The 25,374-nt window shown below is 33.1% G+C and overlaps 2 protein-coding genes across 2 annotated transcripts; both read right to left on the reverse strand.

Moving 5' to 3' along the window:
• Window positions 1-19,035: 19,035 nt before the first annotated feature.
• LOC145692271 (uncharacterized) lies at window positions 19,036-19,575 on the reverse strand. Its single transcript, XM_081767568.1, has one exon. The coding sequence runs from the start codon at window positions 19,573-19,575 to the stop codon at window positions 19,036-19,038; it is 540 nt and encodes a 179-aa protein (XP_081623694.1).
• A 966-nt stretch (window positions 19,576-20,541) lies between these two features.
• LOC145692272 (uncharacterized) lies at window positions 20,542-21,321 on the reverse strand. Its single transcript, XM_081767569.1, has one exon. The coding sequence runs from the start codon at window positions 21,319-21,321 to the stop codon at window positions 20,542-20,544; it is 780 nt and encodes a 259-aa protein (XP_081623695.1).
• Between the last annotated feature and the right edge of the window lie 4,053 nt (window positions 21,322-25,374).

Here is a 25,374-nt window from a genome sequence, read left to right on the forward strand (position 1 = left end):
ATATATATATATATATATATATATTCATATACTAAAGCCTCAATCTAATGTGACTTCTTGGCACATTACGTACTGTACCTACTTTATTTAAACCAATTTACATAATAAAAGTAGCATAGAATTTTTTGGTAAAATTTTGACTTTTACATAAAACATTGTACATTTTAGAAAAGTAAAACTAATTTTATCATGACAATGAAGTTCCTCCACATCTTACAGATCCGATTACATCAAATAGTGAACTCAAATTCATAAGAGATGTGTCCAAAAGTTAAGACATTGTTAGGGAAATTATGCTGAATTTCGCAGTACCTCATAAAATGAGATAATACAAACTTGTAAGAAGTTGCGAAAGTATTTCTCGTTATTGATAATTAAGGAGAGGTACTCTATTATACGAAGCAACATTTTCCTTTCATATTATTTCTATATTAGTAGAGGATTCCTAAGAAACTAGATGAAATATTACAAGTGGTGTGATTTTTCTCTCGCGTTAGATTTTGAACCACAGGTCACAACTTCACCAGATATTTCTAGCTAAGATTTTAGAATTGATTAAATGATCTGTATGTAAATGAAGAGAAAAACCAGGATTGTAATGGTAGAGTAATATGCGCGAAGATAAAGTAGCAGGTAAGATGGTAAACTCAAAGATCCTTCATACATAATATGCGATATGTGAGTACATATATAAACTCCTTAAAGTAGGTATGCCACAACGTTTCCGGAATGAGACAAAAGGGATAATTTCTCAACATTTAAAAATGACTTCGAGGTTGTCAGCCACATAATGAAGTGAAAACAGGGGAAAGATTTTAAATGAATTTGTGAACATAGCATTTGGCCCGACATGAGTTTTTATCATTTCTCTTTGATTGTAAGGGAAATAGATTTAAAATTTTCACCAAATAAATAAATAATGCTATAAACACATTCCTGCCGTGAGAAGGAAAATCTGAAATATGAGGTCCGCTTGTGTAGACCTAGCAAGTGTGCGGGTCTGGGGCAAGGTTCTCAACTCAGAAATGTAAAATATCTACAAAATTTTGTATACTTGCGCTACATACTCGCAACAAAACTACAAGAAAACGACTATTTCAATGCTCGTATTCACCATGGAGAAGATCAACGTTATTTTCACCTTCCTATAAATACACTACAACCATTGTTAATCATTACTGTAACATAAAAGAAGCCTACACAAAACTAAAAATCACTACTATTCACTTATTGCCCAAGTTCAAAACCATACACTTTAAACTACAAGTTGGGAAACTAGGCAGCTTACACATCAAATCATTACCATTTACACATTTACTTCACCTATTCAGATAACTAAAATACAGTGGCTCAATAAAGAAGTCGGACATATACATACTTACACATTGCAAGAGAAAATAAACATTCCAAGAGTATTCTTCAGAGAACAAAAAATATATTTTAATTACTCTATATTATTTCCTTCTGAAAAATAGAAACATCAATGGCAAAACTCAATTTGATGACTATAAAAAAATACCAAAAGTGAAAACATGGCGTAAATCCATGTCAAAAAAGAACTCGGACACTTTATTACTAACAAAATTTTAGAATGTTATTAGATATTTTTAATATTTTGTTGTCAATTTTTTATTTTTCACTATCGCTTTCAATCTTCCGGGCATCAATTTTACAAGTTTTGTGCAGAAGGAAGGATAATTTTTTGCCCATTCAGTCTGAAATGCTGATTCCAAGTCTTCCTTTGCTCTAATAGTATGATATTTTAACTAGTTTTCCAAATGAGCTCATTAAGTGCTCAATAACAGGAGATTGCGGAGGTGTTTCCAGATTGCGGAGGTGTTTCCAGCACATGCGGATAATTATACAGGAGCTACAAGCGCACATTGAGTGCGTTGTGCTTGGGATCATTATCCTGGTAGTACTGGAAGTTCCCTATTATTCCCAATGTTTCAGCATTTTGTACCAAATTTTGCTTCAGAATGTTTAAATACTTCGGTTGGTCCATAATTCTATCGATTACACACAGTTTACCTGGACGAGCACCGGACATACAGCCTCAAACCATTACTCAGCCATCTCTATTATCACAGTGGATCGTAGATTACGCTGTCGGAGTTCTTCATTAGGATTTCGCCAGATATAACATTGATCATCTGAGCGGAACAAATTAAATTTGCTTTCGTCCGCGAATAACACAGTACTCCTAAACGAAAAACCTTAATTTTTATGTTTTTGCAAAACCAAGTCTCTTTTGTCTATTGCACTTGCTCACGAATGGTTTTCTACGGGCTACTCTTCCATGTATATTGCTTCTTCTTGAAACCAATCTTATCGTTTCGGGATGCACATTTTGATTAAGATGTTCTGATACTTCTTTGGCCAGTTTAGGACACTTATCTTGGAGTTTTTATTAACCTATAGTACAATCCATCGCTCATCTGACTTTGAAAACACTCTGGATCTACCACTTTTTGGTTTATTTTCCAGTGATTTTGTTGATTTAAAACACCTAATAATGTCATGAACTTCGGAGTATTACCTATTTACTATTTCCACAGTATCATGAACTGATTTTCTCTCTTTATAATATTTTAAAATAAGTTATCTTATTGCTAAAGAAGTTTGCCCAAGTTGACTTACCATTTTAAATTTTAAACACACAGTTTTACCTACGTACAAACAGTGCGGCTTCAACTCGTTTCACTTGGACATCTGAAACTGTCAAGTAAACAAACTCTTGGAAATTTCGCTATTAAGCCCAAAAAGAAAGAGAGTGGTGCTACCTGTCCGAGTTCTTTTTTGGCATGGATTTTAGCTGTATTTTAACTTTTTTGTATTTTTTATAGTCATGAAATTGAGTTTGGTTAATGATACTTCTATTTTCCATAAGTAAATAATATGGAGTAATTGAAATATATATTTTGTTCTCTGAAGCATACTCTTGGAATGTCTATTCTCTCTTGGAATGTGTGAATATGTATGTGTCCGACTTCTTTATTGAGCCACTGTATATCACTTTGCATTGGCCTTTGGCACTGCGATTCTGCCATGTAGCGAATGTCTTTTATGCCACTGCGAACTAAAAATGCAACTATCAGATATTTTTAAAAAAAAATCAAAGTACAAAATAAGTAATAGTTTGAGGTCCATCTCACTTCAGTAGGCATCCTACTGATAAGACAACATTACAGCAATGCAAAATGAATATTGTAACTTAGGTCCAGTTACTCTTACAGTGTAAGTTTTGATTCGAATTTTGCATTGTTGTGTACAGACATCAACATTGAGTAAAAGATTTCTAATTTAAATAAATGCTACTTCAAATACCATTTTTAAAACCACAACGAAAGTAATAGAAACAGTAGAGCAACTTTAAAAAGAAGTGAACAACGTTGTAAAACTTTCCATTTGTATTCTTCTTTATTTAACAACTCGAATTTATTGACAACGCAATCACTCAATCCTACTAATTTCAGACTTTCTTCCCAGAGCCTTCTAGACGTCTGAGTACAAGTAGCAAATGGTGATAGAAATCCTGGCTTGCATCCGCTTCACATGTAAAAAGAAATAATTCATTCTTTAAAGCAAAGAATATTTCCTCTTTCAAAGAAAGTACTTGATACAATAAATGTATTTCCTATTTAAGTTGACACCTAGATAGAGTGTTTTGTAAACACAAAATATTAGGTCTCAAATATGCGGTCCGCAGAATTTTTCGCAGGAGGCGACAAAGTTTGTAGTCCTTTGTTTTCTCTTTTAAAAAATCATTTATGAATTTTAGGTATAAGCTCAAGTGACGGTAAGAGATGGGAAAAAACGTAGAAAGGAGTCTCAGAAACTGATCTGTATGGTACAGTTCTGGTCACAAGGAATGAGACTACCTTCCAAAGATTAAGCCCGGAAAGTGACCCCTAGATCCTTACGAATTCCCTTTAGATCTAACTCTTTCTCACTGTATTTTTGCCACAGTCAGAAGTGGAAATTGAACAATAATATTCCAGTATGTATCAGATAATTTCGTTGTACACTAACAAAATAACTACACTACAGGAAATTACGGTAATTTTAAGTCACAAATGGAATATATTATTTATATTTTAAATCTAGAACGATTAAATAAGTCATAGAAGTAGGAAAGCTATTGTAATTACAAACAGACTACAATGATTAATCATAGGCCTCACATGATTTACTAATTATTTCACATCCAATTCAGTGTCATCAAAACATACCTTTGTCCAGTTACCATTCTTAGAGCCAAAACTAAGGAGTAATTTATTAAACAAACACACTGAAGTCAGCATGGTAAAAGTCAAAACATTTGAAAATATTATTATGTTTTCTGGTATGATATGTGCTTCATGAAACTGAAGCTTTGACATCATATGTGTTATCAACATCATATGTGCTTGCAAAACCCTCATATAATGACTTGTTTGTTACTTCTATGTCTGTTACGTAAGATCCTTGAATTTTGTGGAGACAAACACCATGAGTGTGGAAGTTCTCGGAGTTCTCTCGTTTCTTCCAACTTGAGAGTATGGAATCTCTTACTGGGGTCCAATATTTAAACCCCAGTAGTATAATTTTGTTCAAAGTAATACATTACTGTAAAAAGAATTACTGCCCATGATAATAGTAACTTCATCTTACCATTACCCTTTATCCGATTATCACTGTCACTTAGCCTCAGTTAATAATCGTGGGAAGTTAAACTAAACAAATATGTTCTTCTATCTTTAAATTAGACCCCAAAATTCATAGTAATTCTAAGCTAAATTCATAGCAAATCTTCTTTGCTATAGGGAGAAAAATTGGAATATTTGAAATGCAAGAGTAATTATGATGTTTCATTATCTTCCAATATCACTTATCCATTTTAAATTAATAATATTAGACAACTGAAAGAAAGTAAGATTCTTCTAACAGGACTTCTTATTAGAAGTTCAGTATCTTATATTTATTGTATATTTATGCACTTTACACTTATTGACGATCCCACTTGCACAGGTGAAACAATTAGCACTTTCCTTTCCGTTTTTCTCTAAAATAGACCAGTATTAAACTAAAACCCGCAATTGAATTCTTCTTTAACTTACCACGTGCCTTTATTTGTTCAATTGTTTCAGACTGGTGTATCTACATCATATTTTCTTTGTATTGCATAACTTAATCCAATAGATTATTAATTTTGAATCATATAACCCTTTAAAATAAACTTCGATCATAGTACTGATTTGAATCTAGCTCAAGGTAGATACAAAGTATTTTTTTAATAGTTATTAATTTGAAAAATTTCAGTCATTTTACCGTGATGTGAACACATATAATGGACAACATTCCTTTCAATACGAAGGAAAAATAATAGAATATCTCTGTTTCCCCTTAATGAGGAATTTTAAAACAACGTTGGGATTCCTATTTTTAATTAGAAGTTTTATGCCGTGTTTTATCTTCCTCAGTTCATTGGTTTATGTGTTATTCTATTCTCGGTAAAACATGTGAATCACCTTTCAACCTTTATCTCCCTTAACATACACATTCTAGAAATCTCAACTCTTCCAGCAAATGTACTAGGTTCAACTATAAGCTGTCAAATGATACTTGGCCGTGCACAAAATGCTCAATACGTTTTAGACGACCTGATCTTGTTGGCAATCTTCCACCCATGGAAAAGTTGTATTACCCGTATTTACCGAGCTTACATTAGTCCAAAGGAATTATTACCAAATTTTATTATTGACAATTTCCAAATTTAAGGAATGGACCAATAGTGCATTAATTTACACATGTCCTGTTAAAGAGCATGAACACATGAACTCATCCATAGAACTATACAACATGATAAAGGCACATATTAGAGGATAAATTAGGTCAGAATCCTCCGAAATCTTAATTTTAAAAAAATAATAATCCACATATGAGAACGAGATCAACTATTCAAACATTCAGAGAGTGTTCTATACGGTCTATCATTTTTTTAAATTCAAAATTTCAGAGCAGGCGCTCCTATTTCTTTAAGAAATCACATAGATGACCAAGGTACTTATTGCTAAAATTTACAGATAGTGGTCCTACACATCTCTGGACAAGGGAACCAGGGACAAAATCGGGCCATTATCGTGAAAAACTACTACTGGGGCCTAATTTTGCTCAATTAATTTTCTCAAAAACAGTTATGGTGATTATTTTATATTTCATAAGTTCTTAATAATTTTGTTCATATATCATAATAAATATTTCATTAACAACTGCAAAATTACTACGAAAGTGGAAAATAGAAGTTGGTGTGGTGACCGTAGTTGAACATTTCGAGTTCAAAATTATTGGAAACAATAATCTATCTTCTCATTCTTCTCAATTTAATAGAATGACTTGTAATTAAAATTTTAGTAGTTTTCCTTCTCTCTCTATCACAAAAATACATCCTCTGGTTGAAAAAAAAATAGCAAAGAACTACCGCTCATTCTAATTGTACAAGAGATCACGTCTGAATAAATTTCTAATAGCGCTTTGTGGCGAATCAAATTTTGAATTTATTCACCAAAATATATTTTCGTTATTTTTGTAGTTTATTTCGTTTTTGTTATATGTTGTTATTTATTGGATTGCTATATGTTATTAGTTTAAAATATTTTGCAATGATGCTATATGACTAGTTGGCGTCATACGTCATTAAGTAGTGCATATTTGGGCGTATGAATATGGAGGCAGTTAGTTATCCTTGTAAATTTTAATATTTATAGAAATAATATACACGTTTCCATGGATACCGCTATGTAAACCCCAAACTCCGATATATAGTAAAGCAAAAGTAAAGTGAGTTGGGTTCGAGAGTTTGTAGAAAATGGAAATTTTATAAAAGGTCGATCCAATATAATTTAGTCAGCAGCAAATTACGTAATTTTCCAAGTTTTAAGCTGCTTTCGAAATCAATAGTTATTTAAAGGATTAAACAAAGTGATTTTAGTTTAAACTGAATTGTATTTAAATAAAAATTTGTGTGGAAATAGTAAATTATACACAAATATATTGGCTGCGAACTGATCAAAGGAAATTTGGATTTGTGTAGTAGCTGTGAATAAGGTAAATTAGATTTAGCTATATAATTAGCTCATTCAAGTGATATTTAATTCGTCTTCAGTGAAATATATTTTACAAGTGACATAGCCTTCAAAATGATCAGTACTTAAGAAACCTCAGCTCGCCTCCCTCGAAAGGGGATGGCTGATACCTAGATTCACTACACAAATGTCTTAGCTATAACAAAATTTAAAAAGTTCAGAAATGTTGACTAACGTATAAAAATTAATTTACGTAAATAAACAAGTCTTGGCTATTGTAGAATATGATGTATAATCAAAATCATTTTCTGAGTTGAAATATAGTAAATCTGAACCTGCTCTATACTAAATCTATTCTAATTCTTCTTTAATTAAGTGGTAAAATGGATTGCATATTTGATCTCATGTTACTTTGAAATTACAGTGCGATTGTTCATGTTTATTCAATATAGTACAGAAAAATGTAGAAATTCCGATCACAGGTTAGATTAAATTATTTTCCAGGTCTTGTCCTAGTAGTATTTCTTCAGTAAATGCATGTACAAGAATCTGAAGATGTGTGTAGTATTTCTTTACCAATGCATGTACAAGTACCTGTACTAATAAAGAAAGTGTAGTAAATACCTACTAAAATATAGGTAATACAATTAGTAACACAATCGTATAATGTTGTATAAATTGATAGAATACTAACAGCATGAATTTTTATTCTCTTATTTGGAAATTGAGATCTGTAAATTTGTGTTGGTGGATACATGCATGTTGATTGTTTAATATTATTAACCGAAACTAAATATATTAAACCTCCTATTATGTTGATTAAAAAGGGACATCTATCAGCAGATGTAGAACTATTTTATGAAACATAATCACTGTTTTTGCTGACATGCAAATTATAAAATAAAAGTTGAAAAGCAAATTCTTTAGGTGTTGAAATTAATTCTATAGCTTGTATATAAGAAATAGTTAGTATTTAATGGCCATAAAATTCATCAGTAGGGATTTGGAAGAATCTGGTATTATTTTGATTTTATTACAGTGTCAGATTGCGTAAATACTAATAAAGCTAAATACAAGGAATTTTATTTTCCAACATATCTTCGAAGTAGTATGGTAGTTACAGATTTTACCGCTACAAAACGAAGTGGCGACCTAGAATAAGCTAATTTCAATACACATCACATTTATTTATTTACTTTACTGTTTAATATTATCCCTTTATAACTACAAAGAGTGGCTTTCCCAGTTTTCAGGATTTTATTTGTCCTTTTCTGATGAGGCCTGTGGTGATTAATATTACGATAATAAATTGATAAGAAAGTGTGAAATTAAAAGGCTAAGACAATAATAGATAAACATTGTGTAGTGTGTCAGGTTCAGTCTTATCTCTTTTTCGTAGGGTAGGTTGAGCTATTTTTGTGATATAGTTGCTTGATAAGCAAATATTATCTGAAGAAAATTGGTGACGTTATATTTTTTTTATTATTATTTCTGTTGTGAGATGGTGCGTACTCGCAAAGGAAATGAAACCAATATGATCATTAAATGCTGTGTAGAAAAGAAAGACGATTCTGTACTAATATGTGATAAATGTTCAGCGGGATTTCATGTTAGTTGTTCCACAATGACTGTGGAAGATTATGAACCATACCGATTAGGTAATGCTACATGGCTGTGTAAACAGTGTAAAAATCAAAGCACTATCAGCGATAACGAGAAAAATGGTACAGATTCAGTTGATGTTTCTGGAAGTGGACTAGAATCTCCTACTGAATCCGAGTTTAGTACTGTTAGTGGTAATTCCGTAGTAGATAATATAAGCACTTTACCACAGAATGGAAATGGGGGGAAAGGAAAGGACATTGTAAATTTAGATCAAGGTTTGGAACAGATGAAAGAATGGTTTATATCTATGGGGTTCTTTGAAATGTTAAATAAAAACACTGAACAGTTGAAAGAATTGAAGGATACCTCTGTGCAAAAGTTTACAAAGTTAGAAGAAAGCAATGCACAGATTGTCCAGACACAAGCTAAAGTACAAACAGAAATTTCTAATGTTCATACTGAAATTTTTAAGCTATGTTCTGAAGCTGGAAATAATAGTAAACAGATAAATGAAATGAAAACAGATTTATCTAAAATACGTACTGAGGTTGGTGAAGTACAAGTAGAGGTTGTTAGTGTGCGATCAGATTTAGTAGGTCAGGTTACTGAACTTAAAATAGAGGTATCAGAACAAATTAGTAATTTGAATACTCAAATATCAAGCGTTTGTGCTGAAATAATTTCTTTGTATGAAGAGTTAAATACTGTGAAATCTGATGTAGATAGATCTGGAAATAAGGTGAAAGAAATCGTTTCAGATTTGGACGAGATGAAAATTACTGTAGAATCATTTAATGAAGTTAGTAATAATGTAAAGCTGATAGATCAGAACTGGAAAAAAGCTACAGAACGGGTACAAACCATTTTAGATAAGCACAATACAAGATTGGATGATCATGAAAGGCGAATTGGTTCAGAAGTGTCACAATTCAACAGTTTAGAAAATAGGCTTTCTAAATTGGAGGATAAGGTTAGCATGTCTAAGGAAGGGGTTGCTTCTGAAAGAAATGATTCAAATAGACACGTGATTTACACTAATACTCATGTTAAGGGCAACAGAAATTCTAGAGAAACGCGAAATCAAGACTTGTTTGTTTCGGAAGGTCCTAGTAGTGGTTCTGAAGGAGACGATGAAGACTTTAGATTTATTCCCATGCGCGCTAGAGCTAACAAGGTAACGCCATCTAGGCATACTAAAATTCTTAACGACATAGACATTCAAAATGGTCAACCTTCTGATTTTGTTAATGTTTTGCCCGATTTGATGTTTAGTAGTAATAATAGGTATTCGAATGAAGGTTTGAACTCTCCAATGAGAGATTATACTAATTTTAATATTCCAACTAATAATTATCTATCAAATATCAGGTTGCCTAATAGTCATAGAACTAATGTAGACAATGAATCTCAAGGTAAAGCTTGTGTTAGGTTATCGAGTGATTTCCGAGAACTACCTAAGTTTTCAGGTAACATAGAAAAGGAATCTGCAAGAAATTACTTACGAAAACTCACTCAATGCTTAGATTATTTTAAATTAGACGATAGTATGAAGTTATACGCTATTTCAAATACCTTAGAAGGACAAGCTCAGTCATGGTTTAAATCAATCGAGTCCAGATTAAGGTCTTATCCAGATTTTATTTACTACTTCACTCAACAGTTCTTTTCTCCACAAATGGAACGATTAATGTTAAAACAGCTACAGTCAATGAAATATGATCCATCTAAATACAAATCTTTGACAGAATATACGTGGTATTTATTGGAACGATATTTCGATATAGTTAGTAAGCCATCTGAAATTGATGCCATTAATTTGGTACTTGATGCTCTCCCATACGAAGAATCCAGGTTACTGAAACTAACAAAACCTAAATCCATTAATGAACTTACATACACTCTTATGGAGTGGCAGTCTCCTGATAAATCAAATACTATATTGATAGACGGTGGGCAGAGAAAAAAAGCAAATATTCATAGAGTGAAAGTAGCACCTAAGAAATTTAATAAGGTTAAAACTCTTGAAATGTCGTGTCAGACTGAGGAAAACTATGTAGAAAATTCAAGTAACATGTACCGAAATAACAACATCCCACGTGACAATAATAGAAATAATCACAATAGGTTTTCTAACAGAAGAAGCTCTAGATTTGGAAATAATGGAACTAATTTGAGTAATCAGAATATTAATAATTATGGAAGGTACAGAGAAAATAGAAATGTGTTGGTTGGAGTTGGGAATAATTACATAGGAAATTTTAGGAATTGGAGAAATGTTCCTCATAATCAAAATATACCATACTATGCCTTTCCTCCTGTGCCATTTATGCCCAGTAATGTTAGAGATTTTCAAGGTTCATATTACCCACCTCGATTTTACCAGAATTCGAATCAAAACAGGCAAAGCTCAATGTCAGGAAATCCCTCTAGAGAAACGGAAGAAATGAATACCTCAAATACAAATCAGGGAAATGTCTCTGGCAGCCGTTAGGTTGTGATGGGGGTATCGACTGCCTAGAGAAATCATCCCCATCAAATAAAATTACTGATAGGAAACATGTTAGAGAAATTATCGAGGAAGAAGAAACACTTATTAAAGAAAGAATAGATGTTACGGTTGAGAATAAAACAAATTTTGAATCAAATGAACCTCCATTGAAATTATCGATTTGCTTTGTTATTAATGAAGAAAAAAAGGAAATGGATGAAATTGTGACATATCCTTCTCCGACTCTCGATTGTCATATTGCCGATATTAAGTTAAAGGCCATCTTGGATTCTGGTAGTGATTTAAATTTATTAAATTATAGAGTTTGGGAACGGATTAATGCAAAATTTCCGTCTGCTAAATTGAAGCCAATGACTTCATTAGTTCTGAAGGGATTTGCTGGAAATGAAAGTTTTACTGTGAAGGGATTCCAAATAATAAACATTAAGATTCAAGGTAGTATATTTGAAGTACCTGTGTATGTTTTAAAGAATTTAAAACCAGATTTTATATTGGGTTATCCATTTTTCATCAGACATAAAGTAACACTTAATTGTAAGGACAAAATTTTAAAAATTATGGATAATTTTGAAAAGGAAGTGACAATAAATTTAGAAAATGAACAGACTGTATATATAGACTCTGTTTCATCTGAATCCCAAAATGCAGAAATAAATAGAACCTCAAGTATTAGTGAAGATGAAATCAAAACCGCCGTAAATGAAAGGGAAGATTTGTCATCATCTGTTGAAGATAAGTTAGTGGAATTACTTCTCAGATATAGACATTTATTTTCAAATGATCCAAGATTGATAAAAGTCGAACCATATAAAATAAAACTCATTGATGATGAGCCAGTAGTAGGGAAAATTTATCCCATACCACAAGCCTTACGTGAAGCTTTTGAACATGAATTAGAAAACTGGTTGAGATTAGGGGTGGCTGTTGAGAAGAGTAGTCCCTATTTAAACCCAATTCACTGCGTGAAGAAAGCTAATGGAGCTGTGAGGCCAGTTTTGGACCTCAGATTACTAAATCTGAAAGTCGTAAGTCCTAAAATTCAAGTTGAGCCTGTAGCAGATTTATTAGTAAGACTAGCAGGTGCGAACATATATTCAAGTATCGATAATACACAAGCGTATTATGGAATTCCCCTCCATCCAGACTCATATGAGTGTACGAGTTTCTTATATTCAAACAGACAATACTGTCTCTGTCGACTTCCGATGGGACTACGCTCAGCTACAAGTGTTTACCAAGAGGTGATGAATAAATTCTTTCGAACACGGTTGAAATCATTCGTGATAAATTTCCTAGATGACCAGTTGATTTTCAGCACTTCTATAGACGACCATCTTAGACACTTAGAAACAGTCTTTCAGATATTTGATTCTGCTAATTTTGCATTAAATTTTAAAAAATGTAGTTTCATACGAAAGGAAATAAAATTCTTGGGACATGTAGTCAGTGGGAAAACGATCAAGGCAAACCCAAAAATGAACGAGCCTATTAGATATTTTCCGCTTCCAAATACAAAGAAACAATTGCGCTCATTTTTAGGGCTTATTTCATTTAGAAGAAAGCACATAAAGGATTTCGCTGAGCTTACTGCCCCGCTTTTCAACTTATTCAAGAAAGACAGAAAATTAGTTTTTACCCAAGAATTGTTAGATATTTTCGAAAATTTACGTATTATAGCCAGTAATCCTCCAGCATTAGCACAACCAGATTACAATCTACAGTTTCACTTGTATTCAGATGCCTGTGCCCAAAGCCTAGCAAGTTACTTAGCACAATTTCAAGATAATCAAGAAGAACCTGAGGTCATAGCTTATGCTAGCCGACGAATAAAAGCCCATGAATTTTCATTGAGCATATACCAATTGGAATTACTTTCAGTGTTATATGGTTGTGAACAATTTTCTAGTTTCATACTAGGTAGGCCAGTAATAGTTCACACAGATAATATGGCAGTAACACATGCTTTTACTGTGAAAAATTTGGATGTAAGAACGACCAAAATTTTGCTTAAACTGCAGAGGTTTGACCTTACCTTTTGCCATATTTCTACAAAGGAAAATAGAATAGCAGATATACTAAGTAGACATCCACCTGAACCTCCTTTGGAAACTGAGTATCATTTCATAAATTTTCTGACGAGTGAGGATTATCCATTGTTTGATTTCGACGAACTAAAGGAGGAACAACAAAAGGAAGATTACTGTAAAAAGTTGATAAAGGTTCATCCTTCTAAAACATGCATTCATCAAAATGCTTTATACTTTAAGAATAAGATATCACAAAATTGGTTACTGGTAGTTCCAAAGACTATGGTTAAATCAATAATAGAAAAAATTCACGGGAAAACACATTTTGGTATAAAGAAATGTACGGCTTTTATTCAAAAATTATTTAAGTAGAAAAACCAGAAGCAAGACGTTCGGAGGTATATAAAGGACTGCGTAGAATGTGCTAAAATAAAATATTCAAACCAAATAATTGCAAAAGATCCATGTCACATACAGGCAGATAGAGCTCACGAGAAATTATGTATTGATATAGTTGGGAGGTTACCTAAAAGTAGTGGGTATAATTATATATTATCAATTATAGACGTATATTCCCGATTCGTAACTTTCTTTCCTCTGAAAAAGGCAAATTCAAGAGAGAATTTTCGTTTTAGAAAGTAAGTACTTTTATATGCTACCATATCCAACTTATTTAGTAAGTGATCGTGGAACTCAGTTTTTATCCAAGAGATGGAAACATTTTTGCGACAACAAGAATATTAAACATATTGTAACATCACCATATTCTCCTTTTTCAAATGGTTTGATAGAAAGAGTCCACAGAAACTTAAACCAGCTAATTAGATTAAAGTGTCATGATGATCACACCAAGTGGAACCAAATGTTAAAGCTAATTCAAGATTCCCTGAACTACTCAGTATGTGAGTCTACTGGTAAATCACCTCTGGAATTATTTCTATCATATTCAGCTGACTTACATTTTCGCATAATGTATCATTGGCCTAAAACTCTAGAAGAGACAAATTTAGAAGATAGACAGTTCCAAGCGGAATTCAATATACCAAAGCAAAGCAAGTCCGATAATGAGAATAAAGTCAGAAAAGGAATATCTATAAAGGAGAATGATCTAGTCTTGATTAAAACACATCATCAATCTTCTGCTATTAAACAAATGATTCACAAGTATTTCTTTTGCTATTGTGGTCCATTTCTTGTGTATAAGGTATTAAGAAATAGGGCTATTCTGAAAGACTTACAAGGAAATGACATAGGAAGTCAGAACTTTTCAAACTTAAACATTTTAACTGCTCAGAAGAAAAGAAACAAGAATTACTGAACAATTTTAAGGAGCATTAATTAATGAAATCTAATAATCTCAAGAAAAGAAAGAAACGTGACGATATTAAGTGTAAGTGAGAATTCAAAAGCAAAGAGAATTCTGCTTATATATATCAATTAGAGAAAAGGTTAATAAATGTAAGTACGAAAAACTTAATATTAGTAAGGAAAATTAGTATAATAATCTGTTGATAAACTTTAAAGTTTTATTAAATTAACTTATAAAAATAAACTGTCATTTTTAGGTTCTCAGCTGGACAAATATGTAAAGCTGTTCACTGAACGTGTTCTATACTTAATATCTTTAAAAAAATAGAAAATTAATTTTAAAAATAAGTTTTTACACTTCGTTTCAAAACTTATTTTTAAATCCCAGCGCTGGAAACCTTGTGGCGAGTCAAATTTTGAATTTATTCACCAAAATATATTTTCGTTATTTTTGTAGTTTATTTCGTTTTTGTTATATGTTGTTATTTATTGGATTGCTATATGTTATTAGTTTAAAATATTTTGCAATGATGCTATATGACTAGTTGGCGTCATACGTCATTAAGTAGTGCATATTTGCGCGTATGAATATGGAGGCAGTTAGTTATCCTTGTAAATTTTAATATTTATAGAAATAATATACACGTTTCCATGGATACCGCTATGTAAACCCCAAACTCCGATATATAGTAAAGCAAAAGTAAAGTGAGTTGGGTTCGAGAGTTTGTAGAAAATGGAAATTTTATAAAAGGTCGATCCAATATAATTTAGTCAGCAGCAAATTACGTAATTTTCCAAGTTTTAAGCTGCTTTCGAAATCAATAGTTATTTAAAGGATTAAACAAAGTGATTTTAGTTTAAACTGAATTGTATTTAAATAAAAATTTGTGTGGAAATAGTAAATTATACACAAATATATTGGCTGCGAACTGATCAAAGGAAATTTGGATTTGTGTAGTAGCTGTGAATAAGGTAAATTAGATTTAGCTATATAATTAGCTCATTCAAGTGATATTTAATTCGTCTTCAGTGAAATATATTTTACAAGTGACATAGCCTTCAAAATGATCAGTACTTAAGAAACCTCAGCTCGCCTCCCTCGAAAGGGGATGGCTGATACCTAGATTCACTACACAAATGTCTTAGCTATAACAAAATTTAAAAAGTTCAGAAATGTTGACTAACGTATAAAAATTAATTTACGTAAATAAACAAGTCTTGGCTATTGTAGAATATGATGTATAATCAAAATCATTTTCTGAGTTGAAATATAGTAAATCTGAACCTGCTCTATACTAAATCTATTCTAATTCTTCTTTAATTAAGTGGTAAAATGGATTGCATATTTGATCTCATGTTACTTTGAAATTACAGTGCGATTGTTCATGTTTATTCAATATAGTACAGAAAAATGTAGAAATTCCGATCACAGGTTAGATTAAATTATTTTCCAGGTCTTGTCCTAGTAGTATTTCTTCAGTAAATGCATGTACAAGAATCTGAAGATGTGTGTAGTATTTCTTTACCAATGCATGTACAAGTACCTGTACTAATAAAGAAAGTGTAGTAAATACCTACTAAAATATAGGTAATACAATTAGTAACACAATCGTATAATGTTGTATAAATTGATAGAATACTAACAGCATGAATTTTTATTCTCTTATTTGGAAATTGAGATCTGTAAATTTGTGTTGGTGCATACATGCATGTTGATTGTTTAATATTATTAACCGAAACTAAATATATTAAACCTCCTATTATGTTGATTAAAAAGGGACATCTATCAGCAGATGTAGAACTATTTTATGAAACATAATCACTGTTTTTGCTGACATGCAAATTATAAAATAAAAGTTGAAAAGCAAATTCTTTAGGTGTTGAAATTAATTCTATAGCTTGTATATAAGAAATAGTTAGTATTTAATGGCCATAAAATTCATCAGTAGGGATTTGGAAGAATCTGGTATTATTTTGATTTTATTACAGTGTCAGATTGCGTAAATACTAATAAAGCTAAATACAAGGAATTTTATTTTCCAACATATCTTCGAAGTAGTATGGTAGTTACAGATTTTACCGCTACAAAACGAAGTGGCGACCTAGAATAAGCTAATTTCAATACACATTACATTTATTTATTTACTTTACTGTTTAATATTATCCCTTTATAACTACAGCTTTTTATATCAATCTGAAAACAATGAATCACAATAGGACTATTTCTAAACAACCTAGATATGAACTATTGAGAAAAATAATTTCAATGATTGGGATACAGATAAATATAAATCGTCATAACTTTGAGATCTTTTTTCCTTTCCGTGTTCCATGGACAGATATGTTTGAAATTATTTCCATTTTATTCAGCGTCTTCAAACTAGTTTTAAAAATGTGATTAGAAATTTATACAAGCTTAGCATTTTGTCATTAGCATGAGCAGTAACTTTTTTTTTTACAATGATATATTACTTTCAACAGAAGCAAACTACTAGGGCTTAAGTATTGGACCCCACTATCCATAAGTAGAGTAAGTATTGTAATCGTATTCACTCCATAATTATACAGATAGTTTATTGCACTAACACATTCATACTTTCTCTCTCACCTGTAGTAAATATGATTCTCATTTGTAATTGTTTTGTTTACAGCACAGAAAATGATGCCTCTTGCTCCTTCCTTAGGTGTTTGGGAGATGTATCGCTTGTTGATATCACATAAGACGTTAACAGGAAGTCTTGGAAAAAATAATGACGCAAATTTAAAAGACATAGGAGTATGAACTGCACCTGGATTTACAGCATAAGCAAATACTCCTCTTTCTGTAAAATTATAAAAATGAAATACTTTAAAAATGTATCACTATTAAAATTACAAATTATACTAACAGAAAATCCGACAACTAATATTGTAATATTGCAAAACAAGACATTTTTTGATTAGAAATTTGTACAATTTTGAATGTATACATTTGTAACTTCATTAAAGTACAATGACAATGCTAAAAACAATGTTCATACTAGTGGACTGTAAGGCTTGATTCGTATACCACATGAATGCAACCAAATATAATTTCACTGTACCGGTACTGTATTTAATGATTACAAGTTCGGTTTACACAGAAAAATAATTTACGAGAACAAATATATTCACAAGGTCTTTAGTTGCAAATGATTGTGATATTTTGGCTTATTGTTTGTGCTATATAGTATGATCTTCGACCATGATATATGGTCCACAAAAACTGCATGTTCTTGCCTCCACACTCACACACTTCACACAACAATAGAAAAGCGTTAAGTAAACTTGAACACTGTTGCCAGCTAAAGGCAGACACACACTGTTAAATATACAAATAATCCCAAACATACTCCACCCTGTTGGTCAGCAAAAGTCTAACCAAATAAAACAAAATGATACATATAAAAAACGAAACGAACACAATACTTGAAGCAATGTTACAATTGTACTTATTTTTAAATTACCAGAATCTCAATTCTAATCGTTGTTATATGGTAATGCAACTAGTTTCTCTATGGAACGTTTACATGTTCCAGTTGTAGTACGAACCGTAACTACATGAACTAAGAAATCCTTTCCTGGGCTCATTGTTTCATTGATGCCCAATTTCCACTGCAATGCAGGAACGTTGTCTTCAATCAGCAAAACTACATCTCCGACCTTGAGATTGTGTTGCGGTGAAGTTGTCTTAGAGCGTTGTTGAAGACCATGTAAATAATCTCGGGACCATCTCTTCCAAATGTGTTGTTTTAGTTGTTGTATCTTCTGCCAACGAGATAAGCGGTTCTGTGGTAGATCGGTGAAGTTAGGCTCTGGTAAATCTGTAAGTGCTTCTCCAATTAAAAATGTCCAGGGGTGAGAACACTGATTTCGTTAGGCTCACTTGATAGCACTGTAAGTGGTCGAGAGTTGAGACAGGCCTGAATCTGTGTGAGTAATGTAGCAAACTCTTCATATATTAACACTGCACCTTTTGTAATATGAACTAAATGGTATTTTATTGATTTTATAGCGGCTTTCCATAGTCCTCCAAAATGCGGTGAATTTGGTGGTATGAAGTGCCACTGAACTCCTTCGGTCGATGTAAAATCATGAACTTGAGAACTAAAAGGATCTGATGAAAACAGCTGATACAATTCTTTCCAATTCGTTGTTGGCTCCAACGAAATTTGTGCCATTGTCGCAGTATATATTGAGACATCTTCCTCGTCTGGCTATGAATCTGCGTAAAGCTGCTATGAATGACTGCGCACTAAGATCTGTTAGCAATTCCAGATGTATTGCCTTGGTGGATAAACAAATAACGCTACATATGCCTTACGTACAGATCTATTTCTAACTGCTCCTGATTTTATGTTAAACGCTCCAGCGTAGTCCACGCCTACGTTTAGAAATGGTCTGGTTTGCTGCACACGAGCTGCTGGCAACTGTCGCATAAGTTGTTTGGAACCACTGTCCTTTAACTTGAAATACGTCAAACAATGAAGAATCACTTGTTTTGCTACTTGTTTGCACCTGATATCCAATATTTCTGGCGTAGTGATGATATTAATAATTGGAGTCCAGCATGAAGTAATCTTAAATGTTCTGCTTCAACTATAAGTTTTGTTAAGTGTTGGTTTGAATGCAGAACTATTTGATGTTTGGCGTCAAACGGAAGTTGACTATTCTCCAATCTTCCTCCAACTCGGATCATGCCTTCACTATCTAAAAATGGATGTAAATTGTTCAGTTTACTTCTTGGCGGAACAATGTTTCCATCACGAAGATACTGTAATTTGCTGTGAAATCCAATTTCTTGTGTCCATTTGATGCAAACATGGAGCGCTGTATGAAGTTCTTGTACTGAATGTCCTTCTGTTAGTTTGTTTTGCTTCTGTCTGATGTTATGAACAAAATGTCTACAATATGCTATTGCTCTAACTAACCTTGACAATTTTGAGAATGTTGTTATGGTGTCATTGCACCAATTGCCTAAAGTGACTGTCAATGTTATGGTTCCCTTACTCTCTGGAACTTGGTTTCCTCCCACTTTCTTCATTCCACCATTTTCATTCATCTCTCATTATCACCGTCTCCTTTAGCCTCACCGGCATAAACGTGGGACGTAAAACTTAAAGATTTCATTTCTCTGGAACTTGATCTGGTTGCAATGAATCCTTACAAGTGATTGACCAATTAGATTCTACACTAGAAAACCATTGTGGACCGTGCCACCATAATGAATTATGCTTTATGGAAACTGCATCTATTCCTCTTGAAATCAAGTCTCCAGGATTGTCTGAAGAAGTTACATGTTTCCAACCGCTAACGTCAGTTAAGTCTTGAATTTGAGCTACTCTGTTGGCCACGAAAGGTTTTCATTTGTTGCACGGAGAAGCTAACCATACCAACACGATTTGGGAGTCGGTCTATAGATGGACACTACTTATGTTCAGTTTTAAATTTGGTAAAATCTTGTGAACTAATTTTGCCAAAACAACTACTGCGCATAACTCCAGACATGGGAGAGTAAGTTTCTTGACTGGGGCACACGTGATTTAGCACAATATAACTTAACTGATATTTTTCCTTGTTGATTAATCGATCGCATATAAATGCAAGCTCCATATGCTCTTTGAGAAGCATCTGAAAAACCATGGATCTGAATCTCCGCTATGTTTCCTTCAACGAGTACATATCTGTCGAACTTAATCTGATTGATTAATAGAAGTTGCTTGTACAATTGAGTCCATTTATTTGCTAATTCCATTGGTATACTGTCGTCCCATTGTACCTTTTATCGCCACAATTCTTGCAAAAATGTTTTGTATGAAATGACAACTGGTGAAATTACTCCTAATGGATCGAATATAGTGGCAACGATTGAAGCAATCTGGCGTTTAGTAATGCACTCTTGAACCTTCATTGTTGACGTCTTGCTTTCAACGAGAAATATATCCCTGTCTTGATGCCATGACAATCCTAATGCCTTGACGCCTTGGCCTTCGTGGAACTGGATTGGACGCTACACTTCTCGAAGCTCTGGCGAGATGGATTCCAATAACCTTGGATCATTCGAACTCCATTTCCTAAGTGTAAAAACTCCCTTTCCCAGTAACTCTATCAATTGCTTCTGGACCTCTAGAGCTTGCTGTATGTTGTTCATGTCTCTACAAACATCGTCAACATAGAAATCTCGACGTAATATTTCTGCTGCTACAGGGTAATTATGCTCTTCTTCGTCTGCTAATTGCTGTAGGCATCTTGTGGCCACAAATGAAGCACATACCGTACCATACGTTAGTGTTTTCAACTCAGAAACTTGAATCGGTACATTTCTAGATCTTCTCCACAATATACGTTGTAATGATGTGTCTTCTGGATGAACATTGACCATGCGATACATCTTAGCGATATCTGCAGTGAATACTACTGAATGAGTTCTAAAGCGCAAAACGTTAGAAAACAAATCTTTCTGTATTGTAGGACCAACTAAGAGAATGTCGTTGAGGCTTTTTCCACTGTCAGATTTTGCTGAAGCATCAAACACCACACGGAGCTTCGTTGTAGAGCTTGTGGGCTTAAAAACTGCATGATGTGGCAAATAGTATGCAACGCTGAAGTCCTCCTTTTTACGCTCATCCATCCTTACCATGTGACCAAGATCTTCATATTCTTGCATGAATTCCGTATATTTAGCTTCAAAGTCTGGGTGTTGATCGAATCTTCTTTCCAATTGCTTTAATCTAACAAATGCCTGCTGATAAGAATCGTCTAAAACTGTGCGGTCTTCAAGCAAAGACATTCGTACAATGAAACGCCTTGTATGATCTCTTGTTGTATTCTAAACGAAATGTCGCTCACATGCAAGCTCTTCGCTTGATCTAGGTGTAACAGTAATTTCTTCTAGTTCCCATAATTTTTGTAGTTGTTGCTGTAGATCTATGTTTGTCTTCATAAAACATGTTGTTAATGGAAAATGGGGGTCACGTTCTTGAGGAATGCGTCCTGCCACGATCCATCCCAATTCTGTCTCCTGAAGCACTGGAAAATCACCTGGCCGTGTTTTGTGTCCTGACTTCATAGTTATGTAGAATACTTCTACACCTAAAAGAATATCTATGTCTCCAGGCGTATTAAAAGTAGGATCTGCTAGAACAGTGTCCTTGAGAATGTTCCAATCGTCACAATTAATTCTTTCTTCTGGTAGTTTACTTGTAATGTGAGGGAGAACTGAACAACTTATATTCAATGAAAATGTGTTAACACATGAATGGACACAAATATATACAGAGTACTTTGTATTAGATATTGCTTGATTTATACCTTGAATTAAAGTTTACTGTCTATACCGTTTGATGTTCAATTGTTGCACCAAATTCTGTTACGAAATTGGTCTGACTAGCACTGTCTAGAAGCGCGAGACAAGGAACCAAATTTCCCTTGTTATCTCTTACTTTTACTATTGCAGTAGATAACAACACTTGCGTTAGGCCTAGCCTTTAATGCACACTTGCCCTAAATTTTCACTCGAATCTGAGTTGTTACTATGCTCTTGCATTGCGGCACTGCTTACACTTGGAAACCGCACTGATTTGTCCTTTGTTACGTCTACATGCAATAATGTATTGTGCTATTTAGAACACTCAACCTCTCGATTCACAATTCTTCAAAAAATGATTACTTTTCAAACAATTCATGCATAATTTATTTTTACGAATGCACTCTAATTTTTGGCTGTGTCCTGCATTCACAAAAGACGAACAAGAATATAAGGGATACTGGCTATTACAAAATTCACATGCATTTGAAAATGACAAATAAGTCTTTGATGACTGAATACCTTTTGCTTGCTTGTTTTGTACGCAACTACACTGCTTCACACCATCAATACTAATTCTCATGTTCTCAAGCACCTGGCAACGTTTCTCGAGAAACGAAAAGAATTTTGATAAAGCAGGAAAATTAGAATTCGTATTTTGAAGCTCCCATGACTTTCTAGTAGTTGCTTCTAATTTTGATACAAAGTGTTGGGTCAAAATTACGTCTGTGAGGTTTACGTTTGGCTCAAGTGCTTGTAGCGCATTTATATTGCTAGTAGCTGTATTTATAAAAGCGCGAAGTTCACTTACATTTTCTTTATACACTGGCTTGATTTGTAGTATTTCGTGAATGTAAGAAGAAGCAATTAGCTTTTTATTTGAATACCTGTCAACGAGTAATTGCCATGCTACTGAATAATTTGTTTCGGTAATTGGTTAATTTTCAATTAGGTTTAACGCTTCGCCCTTAAGAGAAGTTCGGAGGTACCGGAAGTGTCCTTATATGATAACCAATGTTTACAGTTCCCGTCAAATGCAGACAACTGTATGACAGGTAATTTAACTTGTGCGCTACTGCTAGTGCTATTATTAACAGCTGATTCTTTATTTCCATGTTTTAAAACAAGTGCTTGCATTTGAGCCTCTAAAGAAAAATACACATTTTCAATTTCTGCACGAACGTTTTCTGCTTCCGCTTCGGGTTCGATTTGATCAATTTCAATACTATCTTGCACCTCCTGTAACTTTGACTAGACGTTATTTAGATGTTTTAAACGTGCACGTATTTCTTCTATATTGCCTTCATTTGGATCAAAGGCCTGAACAAAAGTTTTTATTCTGGTTAACTGGCCAGTGTATGCAGATCTTTATCTTAAAAGACGCTGATGTGATTGTCATGATTAAATGCTACGCAGAAATATGAAGAATAAAAACTACTGACCTGATGATGACGTTTTCCCCTTTTTTTTACCTATAAAATATACTTCAGAAGCCTGGTCCTGGTACAACAGCTGTCCGCCTACACCAGCGTTTCCCAACCTTTTTCAACTTGCGGCACACTACGGATGTAACTTGAATTCTCGCGGCACACTCATAGATATATTATTATTATTATTATTATTATTATTATTATTATTATTATTATTATTATTATTATTATTATTATTATTATTATTATTATTATTATTATATTCGTAAATATAAAATACTGTGGTATTTTTTTTTCTGTGATTGCTGATCTCACAGGGAAGAAAGCTCGATCGCTGGTTTTCTCCCCGTGGTAAATCATTATGCTTATTTTTCATTCTAATTTAAAAATAGAGAACAATTGCACTGAAATATAGGACTCAGGTTTTTAAAAATACGCTTTCTTTTTCGAAAACTGTAGCCAACCTTTCACTAAGAAGGAAGATCATAACGAAAGAACTAATCTCTTGTACTTTAATAACACAAATGTATGTAATTTGTATACATGCTTGCTTTACCGAAAGAAATGAATATTATTTTAATATTTCAAGTTACAAAATATTCTGCAACAATAAAGAAGCAATATTGGTCATACAATGATAACAAATACTTTTTTCAACGTTAAAAATGTACAGAGAAGTAACACAGTATGAAACATAATTTATTAACATCGTTGATCTACGTTACAATTTTTAAATATATTATGAAGGTTAGAATTGTTCAATAATATTAGTAATGTAACATTATTTCAATAATATCTCTTGAAGATTGCAATTGTTTAATAATAATATATGGATGTTACAGTTTTTCAAAAATAAGTGAAACAAGTTGGTGCACGAAGCAAAATTAATGTGCAACTTGAGCTTGACGTTCTTTCATAATCTTCTTCAATTGTGGACTGATAGTTGTTAAACACACCTTCGTGTCGTGTTCTGGAGTTAAAAGTTGTGACCCGTTCTTACACTTGATTGTGTTCAATGCAGAAAATCCTGCTTTACTTAAGTAGGATGTAGAAAAGGGAATATGAACTTTGTAGAAATAGCTTTACATTCTCTCCGGAGAGAAATCCAGAATGGGTGCTGGAGCTTCAAACCTCGGTCATTCCTCATCGACCAATTCACTTTTCTCCTGAACATTTAATTCTGCTGACTGTAGGGCAAAAGGCGCAAAGTAGTCCCTCACCCAGGCAAATGAGTTAAACTGAAGCGTAGGAAAATTCTATTCAACATTGGTGCTCAACAAATACAATGTATCTCAAATGAGTAGAGGTCTGCGCGGATGGGGATATCCGCGGATATCCGTATCAAAATGGGTATCTGCAGATATATATATTTCGTTTCTGTGCGGATAGCGGATAAAGTTGCGCATATGGTTTCCTACTTCTTTTCCCTACCTAAAAAAACGCTATGAAATTTGTGATGATGGTGGAAAGAACACTAAGAAACGTTTGTTTTGAATTAGAAGTTTTAAATTAACCTGTTGTGTCGACAAATAAATAAATAAAACCGGTTGAAAAATAACTAAAATCAAAATTAGTGTTTGAAGCTTGCGACTCAGTGGCAGCAAAAGGAGAAGAAATGACAGGAGAGAGTTGTCCTTTTATTGCTCTTTTCAATACCTATTTAAAATGTGTTCAAAAATATTTTAGAAATCATAACTATTATAGAATATGTAAGTTGTATATATTTGCTACCTCATTATCTGGGGATGAGGGTGCGGATAGAAGATTACGGATGCGGGTGCGGATAGAGATGCTGCGAATGCGGTACGGATGCGGATGCGATATTTTATATCCGCGCAGACCTCTAGAAATGAGTGTTGAGAGGTTTGTGTCAATTTTACAGCACTTTGTAATCTCAAATGTCACATTTGTTTTGTTTTCTAATTCTGACCTCCCAAAATAAGAGTTTCTCCCTAAATGAGCAAATTTTGTCACTTAAGGTTAGGATATTTTGATTTTTTCCTGCATGCATTTGTTCAGCGTATTCAATGTTTGAAATATGTCGGTAAGAAAAGTAACTTTATTGCACCAAGAATCATCACTAAGGAAATCAAAATTTTCACTTTCT

Source organism: Thermobia domestica, chromosome 8 (genome assembly GCF_964235325.1).
Source record: "Thermobia domestica chromosome 8, izTheDome1.hap1.1, whole genome shotgun sequence".
Lineage (NCBI taxonomy): Eukaryota > Metazoa > Arthropoda > Insecta > Zygentoma > Lepismatidae > Thermobia > Thermobia domestica.